General features: G+C 34.9%; 2 protein-coding genes, 1 long non-coding RNA gene and 1 pseudogene across 3 annotated transcripts; 2 read left to right on the top strand and 2 right to left on the bottom strand.

The window, feature by feature from the left end:
* Positions 1-2,640: 2,640 nt before the first annotated feature.
* Positions 2,641-4,182, bottom strand: LOC143554066 (uncharacterized). The gene is made up of 4 exons (XR_013138932.1): positions 4,109-4,182; positions 3,871-3,933; positions 2,941-3,208; positions 2,641-2,741 (listed from the first exon to the last, which is right to left on the bottom strand). It is a non-coding gene; the product is annotated as an uncharacterized LOC143554066 (long non-coding RNA).
* Positions 4,183-5,701: 1,519 nt separating this feature from the next.
* LOC143552620 (amino acid transporter AVT1D-like) lies at positions 5,702-7,951 on the top strand. The gene is made up of 10 exons (XM_077042792.1): positions 5,702-5,895; positions 5,989-6,227; positions 6,302-6,516; positions 6,604-6,627; positions 6,700-6,883; positions 6,969-7,188; positions 7,270-7,405; positions 7,476-7,641; positions 7,711-7,754; positions 7,835-7,951. The coding sequence occupies exons 1-10, from the start codon at positions 5,702-5,704 to the stop codon at positions 7,949-7,951; spliced, it is 1,539 nt and encodes a 512-aa protein (XP_076898907.1).
* A 141-nt stretch (positions 7,952-8,092) lies between these two features.
* On the top strand, positions 8,093-10,505 carry LOC143554055 (uncharacterized). Its single transcript, XM_077043915.1, has 3 exons — positions 8,093-8,664; positions 9,697-10,097; positions 10,174-10,505. Exons 1-3 carry the CDS (start codon positions 8,636-8,638, stop codon positions 10,245-10,247), a joined length of 504 nt encoding a protein of 167 aa, XP_076900030.1. The 5' UTR covers positions 8,093-8,635; the 3' UTR covers positions 10,248-10,505.
* Positions 10,506-12,191: 1,686 nt separating this feature from the next.
* On the bottom strand, positions 12,192-13,263 carry LOC143555713 (uncharacterized; annotated as a pseudogene).
* Positions 13,264-14,603: the final 1,340 nt, after the last annotated feature.

Raw genomic sequence — 14,603 nt, 5'->3', positions numbered from 1 at the left:
AAACACGAATTCGAATTACCCGAACTCGAAAAAATGTGAGAGATTTGGGTTGGTTTTCTGGTCTAGATTTAAAACGTTGAAACCCGAAAATCCAGAAACCCGAAAAACACCCCTACATTAGAGAACCTACATCGCTGCTGATGTGGTGGTTTGTGCGAAGGACAGAAGGATGGGGATAAGTGGGTGGCGATGTGGAGCTTGGTCCGCGAACCAAGGTTTGTGCGGACTAACCCTGTAACAGATCATGGATGTGGGGCCACCACCCCCCCTCTCTCTCTCACACACACACACACACACACATACACACGTATATAACGTCGATTGATGTAGGGTTGATGTGACTGTTTGTGGAGTTCTAGTGTTGCTGATGCTCTTAATTTAGAACATTCCCAGCTCATTCCATATATTTTTTCTTATAATTTAGTTAAAAACACCATTCCATAAATTTATTTTAAAATTCTTCCATATTTTATACCATATTCACATCCATAAATTAATTCTTTATTATTTTTTTCTTTTTTGTCTTGTTATATAATAAATGATGATTGAGAGATATGTGACATATAATATGGTATGGATCAAAAATGAGTCCCTATATTTAGGGATTTACTTTAGTTGTCATATAACTCATTCATATAATAGGGAATGGATTGAAGAGGTGATTTTGATGGTTTTCTTAAAATTTACCCTAAATTATATGTGTTTAACAACTTTAGAGAATGGGCTGAGAATACTCTTACATGTTAAATGAGACCTTAAAATAATGATTTACAAATTTGAAATTGTTTATTTGTATCACATGTTGCGTTTAATGTGTATGCACCTTTCGGACCTTCAATCCTATTACCAAATCGTGTTTGTCACATTTCGGACTTCAGCTGCATCACATATTTCGTTTTGATTTGACCTAAGACAATCGAAGAATACGTATGACTTATTTAAAAAATGTCGACTTTGGTTCAAGTCAAAATTACTTTAATAAAATTGATATTGCTCACAACAGGTAATTTTAAAAAACGTGTAGCTAGTCAAAATGGTCCGAGTTGAAAAGACATTAAAAAATATGGTCCGAACCGTTTAACATGTTGGTTCATATTTTGACCTAACATAATTATTGGAGCTAAATGGATGATTTTATAAAAAATAATTTTTGGTTAAGGTCAAAACAACAAAACAACAGTAATAAAAACTTATATGGGTCACAATAGGCTGTTATCCAGATTGGTAAAGGGTCAAAATTGTTTTAGTCAAAAAAAGATAAATTTTAAACATGCATGGTTCGACCCGTTTAACACGTGTAATGCTTGTGATGTAAATTACCGAGCATTTAGAATTTGAGGGAAATGAGCTATGTAAGGCATTTTGAATAAAAAAGAACTTTACACACGTTTAATGCTTTTGATGCTTAAAACACCCTGCATCAATGTAAACATGTATATTGAGATATAAGTTTTATCCTATTAGATATAGTAACTTGCGACAACATTCTTCTCTAAAATTCTTCAATTGCAGTGGTTACAGATTTCAAAATAGTTAGGATTAAACAATCAATTATTAAAGCTAAGTGTCGTAATAATAATGTTTGAAATATGTATGTATATCTTGTTGATTTGTTTGAAATGCTCGAGATGTGGCTCTCTTTAATAGCAAAAGGGTTTCGGTGAGTAGACTTAAAAAAGACCTTAAAAGACTTAGCTTTCTTTGGGTGAAGAATAAGAGAAAATTAGTGGGTGTAGATTGGGAAACTTGGTGTTCCTTTTCTTTTTTATTATAATCTTGAGCTTGGGTTTGTTGTGTGCGGGTGTTTTGGTGCTTGGTTGGCTAGCTTCTTGCTAGTATTTGGTTTTCAATAAAATTGGTTGTTAAAAAAATGTATGTATTTTTTAGTGCTTAGAGGTACATATGAAAAAAGTAATTGTGAATCAAAATAAATGTGAGTCAACCCATTTGATTGATATTTATTATTAACAAGATATCGTACCCGCGCGTTGCTGCGGACCGAGTTGGTTCCATGTTTACTTTGATAGACGTGTTCGTGTGGTCATTCGTTTAACGGATCAGTCATGTCGTCGTTGGTTAATTGGAATTTAGTTTTGTACATACATGCTTAACTGCCTTGGTTAAGTCCAAAATCAGACATGAATTTACTCTTTTCATATATATCCATTGTTAGCCTATTAAAAAAAAAAAAATAAGTGTCGTGGCTTCATTCCATGGTTAAGAGGCTCCTTGTATGCTCATTAGGTATGGTTAAGAGGCTCCTTGTTTAGTTCCATGATTGAGTTTATGGTTGATATTTTCCAAAAAAGAGGTTTGTTTTTCAATCCATGGTCAAAAGGGGGTTGTTTTCCATAGTGGGCTGGTTCAAAGCCTGCATTTCTTCATAGTCTTCTCTATTCTTGCATCAGCACAGAAGTCTGTTTTAAAAGGCCTGTACTTTATACTTTTTGTCATTTTTGATCTAGTACTTGATGGCTCGTGTTGTGGCCTTTTTTGTTGACTTTTTGCAGCAGGGCTTACAGCCTGTCATGACAATGGTTTGCCTCTCGTTTACATTGTTGACAGAATGACAGCGGTGCGGTGCCCACGGTGGGTGGGCAGGTTGGGGGGGGGGGGGTGGGGTCTTTGTAGCTGTGGGGTTCTCTTTGCATAGTTTTCCAATGAGGGTTGTCATTGCATCGTTAAAGAAGACCACATGTACATCGGACGTGTCATCGATATGGGTAACATTGTCATGGTACCTTTCAAGTTGTCGAATAAGAAACAAAATTAGTAAGACTGCCAAATGAATTAGACTGTATGCAATTTTAGTAACTATCAGAGTAACTAAGACTAGGAAAACACAAACAAAATCATTGTGAATTTGGATCCACTTAACCCGCTAAGTGACAAATATTTATAATGAAAAGAATCATATCCGGTTGAGCGGAAAATATTTACCTGTTAAGACATTAGCTGGCACTGTAAAGGCGAATTGGACCGCAACCCATTTTAACACCTCATAGAAAAGCTTGACATGTCAAGTAGGTCATGCCCTGGAAAGCCCACGAATACAGGGGTCATGTTAGGACTCATTTCGTGTTCAGATTACTATGAATCAAACTCGTTCGGACCGGTTCAAATTATTTGTTCAGGTCCCAAATAAAACATAACCCAAACCAGGCGATTTGAGTCTTCAAAACTTTACCCGGTTCGAAATGAACTCATCCTGACCAGAACATAAATAAAATTAGTAACACTTCCAAATGATTTACCAATTTGATAGATTTTGATAAGTTTTTTATTTGAGTATATACATATATGACACATCCTTTAAAAAGTATGAATGTGATGAAACCATTAATTTAGTAGTCTATTTTAAATGAAAAGTCAACTAAATACCACAAACGTGTATGAGCCAGTAGATGTCCTATACTATTAGACTAAACATGTTCTGTTTCCTTGGCCCGTTTAGCCTCTCTGGTTAAACATATGGTTTTTTGATGATTTGATTAAACCTTTGTATCGAAGAGACTTTTAAGAGTTTATATGCATAACTTGTTAAATTAAACGGTCCTCGAGTCCGTTTGTCTTTTGCCCGCTCAGTTCATTTAAGTAAACGGACTTCTTAAGGTTTGATTTAAAATCATGTATTACCCATTAGGCGTCCACCTGCTAACCCGTTTTAAATACCGTTTCTAAGCTCGTAAAACGGGCTCGCAGCAAGGTTAATTGATGCGTTAAATGGGAGAAAACATAAACTATTAATTTAATTTTGTTTTGATTCCTAAACTGACCCAACACACCTCATCCTACATTGTATTCAAAATATTTAACTAACTGATTTAATATTATTATAATGTTTATGTAATCATTATTCTTTTAACATACCTGCAGCATTGGCAAATCTCCTAGAGGGAAATCAGGAAACCATGTGATGTTTAGAGAGCTAACCTGTAAGTAACCAAGCCAAGTTAAGAAGAAGAAAAAAGTCACCGGAAATTGAAGTCGAATGATGAACAAAAACCCAATTGAATGAATTACTCCGAAAATTTGGCAGTCATTCTTGATGAGTATCACGAAATTGGACTCCAAATTGAAAATACGTTTAGGGTTTATGGTGACATACCTTTGAGCTTAACGGAGACAGGCTGACCGGAGAATGAGCGATGATGAGCTGACCGGGATGGTGCTTGGCTACCGAACATACACCCATAATTCATAATTGAAGACAGAGACATAGTCTTTTTATAAAAAACTCACACGTAGCCAGACACGTGTTGAACTGTGGATTAAAACTGATGCAGATGAGTGCATGTATGACATGCTTTATTACTTGTAATGTTTTCCTACAATAACTATTGTGAGAGCATGTCAAGATGCATTTTAATTATATTTATAATTGTGTTTATTTATTGTTTTCTTTTTATATAATAACTAGTTTTTATCCTCCGTATTACGGGGTTGTTTATATTATTTGTTTCTAATTTTATTTATATTTTGAATTTTTATTTTTCTATTGTATGAAAGTTAATAATATACTTATGGTTTGATGATAAATTGTTTCACAAATAAATGAGATGTTATAACCCGGTTTAAAAGCTATATGAGTTTGATGAGACCCAAGACCTGTTTATTTTTTTTACTATAAAATTGGTTTTATAATTATAAATAATATATATATTTTTAAATATCATATATTAATTTTTAGTATCCCTACTTTATAGGATTTTTATATCAAATATTTGGTGAGATTGGTTTTTAATTTAATAAGATGTTATAACCCGTTTAAGAAATAGCTGGGTTTGATAAGACCCATATCCATGAATTCAGGTCAAATGCATGAGAAGTCTCTATTTAAAAATCAAGCAAATCTGGTGACTCTAAGAAAAAAGGGGGCGACCACATCACGACACGTAGGATTTTTATGTTTTCGTTTATATATATTATAGATATAGATGTGATAACCGTTCCCATCCTTCTTGTAGATAAATGCATGTAATGGACATCATTATGATTGTTTTAGATTTAACTAAAAAAAACCAGTACTTTAGACTTAAAATTGGGATGAATGTTAAGCAAAAGCCCTGCATATTTTTATTACTTTTTTTTAAATTGAAACATTTAAGGCTTTAGAAGTATAAATATATATACATAATACATCTTTATATGTCAACACTATCGTTTTCTTTTATATGTTTATTATTACAAGGTATACAACTTGGGGAGAAAAAATGTCTCAAATGCATGTGGAGCACCTAGTATTTGTAGTAGCTCGGTATGACTTTTATCATTATCAAGCAAACTTTTAGATTTGTTATATGGTATGCTAAGCTAGACGCAATTTTAGTCATAAGAAGTATTTTGAGAATCACAATTGAAATAACTAATCTTATTTACTCCATATTTCATTTACTTTTTACTTTTATTTGTGTTCCTTTCTTTCAAATATCAAACCTTATTTATTTTATCATTTGATAAATCTTGGGTGATATACGGGTTCAAAAAGCTAGTAACTTATAATGTGACTGAGATCGAATGTCACACATACACATAAGTAGTAATATTAAATATAAAAATAGTTGTTTTGCAAATGTAGGGATCAGAATAATGCATCAACACATATGTTTCGGACTAGAGTTTGGTTGAATAATTTACCTAACAACGTACATAGTATAATTATACAAAATTGGATGCATGAATCTAAAGTGATTAAACAATGATGGGGATGAAAATGGACGAAGAATTTGTGCCTGACAGGCGCATAGAGGTTGAAACAGACGATGAAGACAACGAAGCCGAAACAGATTGCCCTGACGACGACGAAGATGATGAAACCGGATCCGACTGTGAATTACCACCCTCTTCTCACTCTCATATTAACTATACCAATGACCCCTGGCCTCAAACTTACAGGTACGTCTGGCCTCCTTTCATTTAATTGTCATATATATATTATTTATGTGTATGTAAGAATTAAGTAGCATTATGCATTATGCATGCATGCAGGCGGTCTATGGACATGTACACAATGCCCCTTCATTCTGTGAGGAGAAGGGGAACATCAGAACAGACTCTACCAACCAAGACTTCGTTCGGTGATATACGCAAGCCGCTCATAACTTCTAAAAGCTTGGGGAAAGATTATAAGCCTGTCTCAACACTCCCAGTCATATTATCTCAATCATCTATCTCCGGCCTCCCGCCTCCTGTAGAGCAATGCTCTTTTTCTCAAGCAGTCCTTAACGGTCAGTCAGACCGTGCATGTTCATGTTGTTTAGTACTGTTAGTTATTAATTATTTAATTATTATATGCGTGCAGCGATAAACGTGCTATGCGGCATTGGGATCCTAACGATGCCGTATGCATTTAAAGAAGGAGGATGGTTTAGCCTTGTGCTTCTGATGGGGTTTGGTGTTATTACTTGCTACACTGGAATATTGCTAAAAGTATGCTTAGAAAGATGTCAGGGACTCCAAACGTACCCTGATATCGGACAAGCCGCTTTTGGTTATTTTGGCCGCATATGTATAGCTGTGAGTGTATTATGTATATGATATCATACTTTCAAATGTGTTTTTCATTCTATTGTTCCTCTAGTAACTTGTCATTTTCTTATGCAGATGGTTTTGTACTTGGACTTATTTGTAAGTGGATGAATATTCATGCTACCTGCATTAACTTGAAGTCAAGTAATATATGTTGTGTACTGCTTGCAGTCTTCTTGTGTGGAGTACTTGATAATGATGAATGATACCCTTTCAGCCCTATTCCCACATGCCCATTTGGATATTGGTGGGATTATACATCTTGATTCTTATCTCTTCTGTGCAATTATATCTACACTTGTCATCCTCCCGACAGTCTGGCTGCGAAACCTCAGTTTACTCTCATATATCTCAGGTTATATATATCCTTCATATACAGATAGTTTGTAGGTAGAATATTAATTTCTAAACTAAAGGGACTTGATTAATTGTGTGAGCAGCTGGAGGAGTCTTAACATTGGCAGCTGTGGTGGTGTGTTTGCTATGGTTAGGGGTGGTTGATGGGGTCGAGTTTCACTCACATCGAACTGCATTAGACTTGGGGAACCTGCCTGTAGCAGTTGGTCTAATCGGTTTCTGCTATGGCAGTCATTCGGTTTTCCCCAATATCTACACTTCAATGAAAGAACCGTCCAGATTTCCATCCGTGCTTCTTATCAGGTCACTATCATTATTATTATTCTTATTGTTTATGTTGTAGATATTGTTATTATTAATGTCGATGTATGTCAACAAATGCAGCTTTTCTGTATCTTTCGTTATGTATAGTGCAGTAGGAGTATACGGGTACATGTTGTTTGGGGACTCGGTCAAGTCTCAGTTCACTTTAAATATGCCCACAAATTATGTTTCTTCCAAAGTTGCAGCATGGACTGTGGTATGCATCATCATCACTTTCTTAATTTTTTGTTGGTGTTTATTTCCATCATTGTTTGATAATTCAACAGGTTGTGGCCCCTGTTACAAAGTTTGCCTTAACACTTACACCTATTGCGTACGGTATCGAAGAACTGTTGCCACCAGCTCAACAAAATTCATATGCTGTCTCGATGATCATAAGAACGGCTTTAATGATTTTAATTTTACTTGCAGCTCTAACAGTTCCATATTTTGGTAAGCACAATCTAATCAATTTCCGCTTTTAATCGTTTGATGTTTGCTAATAATGTATATCCACTACAGGAGTTGTGATGGCCTTGACTGGATCTGTATTTGAGATGCTTGTGGTAATTATTTTTCCCATTTGTTTTCTTCCAAATCAGTTTATAATCTCGTGAATAATGTTGTTATCGGTTTGTCTAATCAGTCTATAATTTTCCCGTGTGCTTGCTACTTGCGCTTACTTCATGGTCAGACCACAACGGTTGAGGTTTGTCATTCTATTCTATATCTTATGTCGTTAATCAACTTAGTCCATGTGTAGTGGATGAGCTTTAACTAACAAAAAGTACTGTCATGTTACTACTGTAATGGTTTAACTAAAAACATATATTATATTTTAACTTTATTTAATAAAAAATGTGAGTGAACGGTTTAATTGGTTAGAACCACGCCCGACCAGCCGACCCTACTACACGTGGTGTTAGAGAATAAAACGTGTGACGAATTGTTTGTTGCAGATTACAATGTGTTCATTGATGATTATTTTGGGACTGATATGTGCTGTTATCGGCACGTACACATCGCTTGCAAGCATACCTAGTTAGATAAATGAATGTATGAGGTAGCAACCTGCAGAATGGTTATAAGTTTGAACATATATATATATATATATATATATATATATGTAACTGAGCATCATCATCTAACTCCATTACTGTTTGGAAAAAAAAGAAAATGAGGAAATTAATTTTGTGCTTGTTAATTTAATATATGTTTTTTCACTGGCCAAGTAACTCATCAATAAAATATTTATAACTGATATTTTAAAATAAGCTTCTCGCTCATTTATATATATAATATTAAATTGTTACATAAAAAAATGAATTTTTTTTTGAATAAAATATGTTGGAAAACGCAAACAAAAGTATGGGCAAGTTGTTTTCGGTAGATAGCAAATATTAAGGAGGAATTGGGAGTCGTTCCATCTCTTCTCTTTGGATACTCGATGGACCAAGATCTGTGTGGATTTAACAGGTTTTAATCTCACTTTCATCTGCTAATCATTTATATATCCACTGCTTTTGTTTTGTTTTGTGTGTTTACTTTTTGGATCATGAGTTTGAGAAACATCTTTTTTCAGATCCACTTAGTTGAGTTCATAGTTGGATCAGGTTAAAAAGACAATTTTATAGTTGATGATATTTTAATTTGGGCACATGTTAATGAACTAAAGTCAACTTCAGATTTATAAACATAAGCACTGTAAAACAAACAAAACCGAACCGAACCGAATGAAGCTTTGTTCATGTTCGTTTAGCATTAAACTTGTTCATGAACGCTAACCGAACGGAAAATCTTGTTGGTGGTTTGTTCATTAAGGAATTGAACTTGTTCATGAACACAAACTAATATGTACTATTTAAAAAAAAAGTATTATTAATCCTAAGGATTAGACGTAATCACCTTAATTAAATATAAAGTTAAGCACTTGAGATAATAATAATAATAATAATAATAATAATAATAATAATAATAATAATAATAGTCATAAACATAATCAACCCCCAATTGGCGGCTTTATTCTGATAATGTCAACGGATCAGAGTTAGATTTGTTGTTAGTTATAGCAAGACTTTATAAAACAAACCATTAACGAATCAAACTGAACATAAACTATAAAAGTATAAAATATAAATGTTAGGTTGTTTATTATTACAAATAAAATAAAGTAATAAAAATATAAAGCAAACCTTTTAAACGAACATAAACAAACGAACGTAAACGAACATAATTTAACACATTACCGAACGTTCACGAACACAAATGAACAAACGCAACCTCTGTTCATGATCGTTCATTTAACTAAACGAACAAAATTTCTTGTTCTTGTTCGTGTTTGTTCATTTAATAAACGAACGAACGTAAACGAACTTCCCGCTAAGCGGTTCACGAACTGTTCGCTGAACGTTTGGTTCATTTACAGCCCTAATTCCAGTTATTTACTTGTTTCAATTTACATAACTTTTAATCAAGTTATCCACTATTTTTTTGTTTCCATGGCTGCAGGAACAAGAGGAAATTTGAAGATGGAATTTTGGAGGTTCGTGTGGCGAAACACACCTGTTTGGATATAATAAAAAACAGTATGTCTGCAAAAGATAGCAACAGCTTTTCGGAAGATGCAGATTCGGTCATGTCTATGTCTGATGATTTTATGCTGCACAATGATGCCGCCCATTCAACGTCATCTTCGGTTAATTGGAGTGACATTTCTTCTGAGAGGCTGGAGGCAAAAGCGTGTGACGACGTTTCTGCCAGCAATTTGTTTGCACTTTTAAGTTCTGAGGATTGTGAGATTAGTAGCTTGGAATATGAATGCAAACAATCAATGGAAGATTTCCTTTGCTCCAATGGAATCGTTTCGAATAATTCTGTGCTTTCATCGGGAAGATGGAATGTCAACCAAGGTTAATAACCATTTATTTATTTGTTTATTGTAAATATATGTATTTATGTGTTCAAATTTTATGCCAATTAATGCAGATGCTGAACAAGGAGCTGAGAAGCTCACCATTGATAAAGAGTTTGAACAATATTTTTCGATGCTTATGCTATAGGTACCCTACTTGATGAAGCTTTTGATTGTAACTGATTGCTGTCACTTTTGTTCTGTTTTTTTGGTTTTTGTATAGTTTTAGTGTATGTTTTTTATTCTCTTTGCATCAAGCCTCCATGCAACAGGCCAAGTGTGTTGTTGATTAATGTGCAATGTAACATGCCTTATTGGTAATTAATATTTGGTTTTAGTAAAAACAATTTTGTGAGATAAAGTATATTTATGATTTATGAAGTTATATTTGAAGTTAAGCATATTTACCCTTTCTCTGTGCTTTATTAACATGACATGAACTCAATACTTGCAACAATAAGGAATTGGCATCTAATAAAAAGCCGGTAGATTGCTATATATAGATATCTTTAAATATTTAATTTAGTTGTTTCAGGCTATATAGTTGTTTTTATAACTAACACAACGTGTACAGTAATGTTTGTTTACTCACTCCAACAAATTATGCTTTTTATTTTTAGCAACTTTAATTTAGTTAATGACCAGATAAACCATATCAAGCGAACCTTTTTATTTAAAAGCCAATGTATTTTCACCTCATTGGTCTAAATTTATCAAATTAAGCCTTCAACTTGGTCATTCCCACTTTGGTACGGGCGGTAAGGTGGTTAATGTGTAGAATATGAAATCAAGAGCTCAATCCCTATAAATCATTGCATGCCTACTAAAACAATAGTATAACTTTTATTATGTTTAAACAACCGTACACTTAAGAATCATTTTTTATTTATTTCCTCCTTTCAAATCTTTTCTAGAATAAATGATGGCGATTGAAAACTTAAGCGACACTGTTACATATAATATATAACATTAACTGGTATTTTTATATCTTTTTTTTCTACATTATCTCACTTAAACCCACTTTTGCTTCACATGTAGTGCCTTAGAGAAGAGCCCACTTTTGCCTCATAATATCTGGAGTGTGGACACCCTGTATGAGATGCTTCTTTGATACTTTATTTGCATATATAAATCATGATTCCATTCCATGCAATTGCTGAGATCGATTGATCCATGGAGAATTGGGCACAAGCAATGGCATCCTCCGCGATTTTATTACTTATTATTTGTTTCGTTTGCTGTTGCCTTGCTCCCAAACCTCGCCCACACGGGGACACCGGTGCTTGCTCCTGTGATGGTTTTGTTTAATTTTGTATTAGTTTGTTAGTTTTAGTAATCACTTTATTTTTTTAATTATTATATGCTGTTTCGTCCCCTCAAGTGTAATGTGTACTATCAAATATAGTTTAGATCCTCATAGTTACACTTTATTTTTTTGAATGGCTCATAGTTACACGTCAACTCCACAGCAATGCACTTGTACTTTATTCCATCTTAAAGGTTGTACAACTTGCCATATTCTAATTCTACCCACAACCATTATTAAAATCCAAACTTGAAGCATTTATATCTCTTAACTAACTCCGAATGTACTATAAATGCGCATGCTTGAATTGCAGAATGTCATAGTCATGCTTTTTACCATTTGGTTTAAGAAACTGAGTGAATGCAAAAGAGTTACAATACAACACATAATCAGCACAGACATTTGGCCGGCTGTCCGAAACACATCCAAAGATGATAAGATCCAATTAACCACACAGAACAGAAAAATCATGTATGGCTCTAAGGGCAGTAAAAAACCCTGTTTACAATCAGCAAACGGCCATACACCAATTCTGAATACCAAAAGCAAAAAGAAACTAATACCACCATCCATATTGCAACCAAACAAACTTCAAAGCACTATACAAAATAATAGTGTAAGACATGTCACCAGATAAAAAGTATGGTAACCATGACTTTCATTAACTCAACAATCTGATTACTAATCAGTTCCTTCAAAAACAAGACTCGATAAGAGCTAACTAATCATATTTGTAAAGAAAACATCCATCCATCAATTTGACAATTACTACCAGATGTCTCGAGCTAACAACCATGCCTACAAAGGGCAAGTCATATCTCTCCAAGATATATCTGTTTATCACTGCTGCAAGATCCTATGATAGGCTCGGTGGGGTGGAAGACACATTCGTTGACAGATCCAGTGTGGCCAGGAAGCTTATAGAGTATGCGTCTTGAAGTGGTGTCCCAAATATAAACCATCCTATCAGAACTACCAGCAGTAACCTTGCTCCCATCAGGCGACCAGCTGCACTTTAGAAGGTTCTGCTCCACATTGTGCTGGTGTCCCTCCAATATCTTCACACAACGGTTCTGTGGGGCGTATGGACGCATGTCCCATATACGAAGAGTGCAGTCCATCGCATTGGTAAGAAGGTATGAGCCGTCAGGGCTCAGCTGCATGCCCGTTATCATGTTCTGATGGCCTTCAAGTGTCATGGTAACCTCGTTTCTTCTAAGATCCCACACTTTGACAACATTGTCAATTCCACCGCTGTATATCTTGTCTGAAGCATCGGAAAAGGCGACAGCCGTAATCTGGTATTTATCTGGAAAGGTCTGGATGGCACCCCTTTGGCGCAGGTCCCAGAGCTTCGCAGTGCCGTCATCAGATCCACTGACAACAAGAGGTGGACCCCTCCTAGAAGGGGAGCATGAGTTGACAAAAGAGGAGTGCTCTGCCATCTTCTTTATCTGCTTCCCTGTCTCTACATCCCATGCCCTCAATGTCTTGTCTGGACTGGCTGAGATTATCTGGGACCCATCAGCCGTCCACTGTAGATCCAACACAGCATTCTTGTGGCCTTTGAGAACCATGTAGTTCTTGCATTCACCGGTTACATGCCAAAGGAAGATTTCTCGGTCATGTGACCCAGAGGCGATCACTGTTCCTGCTGGATTGAACTTCATGGTATAGATGGCACTCTGATGACCAGTCAGCAACATGATAGGTGACAATAAACTTGATGTTCTCTGTTTACCGTTTGGATTCGTATTCTGGTGACCAGTATATGGTGATATATCCATTGGGCGGACACCCATAACAGACAAGGCCCCTTCACCTGCTTGCATTTTGGCGCGTTTGATAACAGAAACAACTAAAAAATAAAATATATGCCATATCAGTATCATCATGAGAATAAAGCTGGAAACAGAGACCGAGTCTATTATAGAAGATTCAATTGTCTACTCCAGCACGGAGAACCAGAAATTAGCCATATAGATTTTGGGATTTCAAGGCAAAAGATGCTACCAAATCACATCTTGAGAATTCATCTAATATGAATCAGAGAAACCAAACACCGGATAGCGCATTAGATATTGAGATATAAAATGAACTCTCCTTTAGGCTAAAAAAGGCATAATATTTCTGTTACAAGGGTAAGTCTAGTCCAACAAACTCGGATTAAATAATATTTCTCCCAAGAGTAATGCAATTTGATGACATTTCACCCTCATTCAAAGACAGGTTGATATATGAATACAAGTATATATATATTTTAGTAGCAAAATACGAAGAGGCTCAAATGAACTTGGGATCTAGATCCAATAGATATCAGTAACAAGGTGATACAAAACGAGTGTTTTACATAGATTCTCAAAAGGAAGTATTGATAACGCTTAACCAACTTAAATATTGACGAGATAGAACATATAAACTAATTGGAATGCATCGCATAACCTAATTAACTTAGCATTCAGAGACTGTAACTATAATAATAACAATAGTCTTAAGAAAACATTCAAACAAACGCATGAAAGGAAAGTAACCTGTAAGGAAATAGAAACCGGCGAGAGTAGTGAAATGAATCTGTAACTTTGATCGACAGGAAACACCAGCAGCGATGAAGTCTCTGATTGATCAAGGGGGTTCGTGTTCGTGTTCGTGTTCGGAGTGAGCCCTAATTTCGATTTGAGTTACAATATAAGTTGTGGGCTAAAAATACATTCTTACGAATTTGGGTTGGGTAAAATTTCAAATACGGGCTAAATTGTGATTTAACATATTATATTTAGTGAAAATCAATGTTTTAAAAACCGGTATTTTACTTGTACCGGTTTGAGCTAAAAAATGGTACAACCGGTTGAACCGGGTTATACCTGGAGGTTCAACCGGTTGAATATTTTACCTTATAATTTTCTATAAATGTAACTTCAATTAAAAAATAACTCAAAACTATATGAATTCCATAACAAAAATAATCCAAAACTTAATCCATATTAAAAAAATAATGCAAAAACACTCAGTTTTTAAAAAATAGTTCTAAAGTTTACACATTTGAATGTTAATTGTTGAGTTAAAAGTAATTTTGAAAAAATATGGACCGCAAAAATCAAAAATTTCTCGGGCTTAAAACCGGATTACCGGTAAATACCGGTATTTTAAACAAAAACCGCCGGTACGATGTTTAAGCAAACCGGTGAAAAATACCAGACT

The sequence above is a fragment of the Bidens hawaiensis genome, unplaced genomic scaffold (genome assembly GCF_021521415.1).
Source record: "Bidens hawaiensis isolate Kalapana, Puna unplaced genomic scaffold, B.hawaiensis_p1.1 tig00001032_1, whole genome shotgun sequence".
Classification (NCBI taxonomy): Eukaryota; Viridiplantae; Streptophyta; class Magnoliopsida; order Asterales; family Asteraceae; genus Bidens; species Bidens hawaiensis.
The sequence above is the reverse complement of the archived record's forward strand: the minus strand, read 5'-3'. Positions and strand labels throughout refer to the sequence as shown.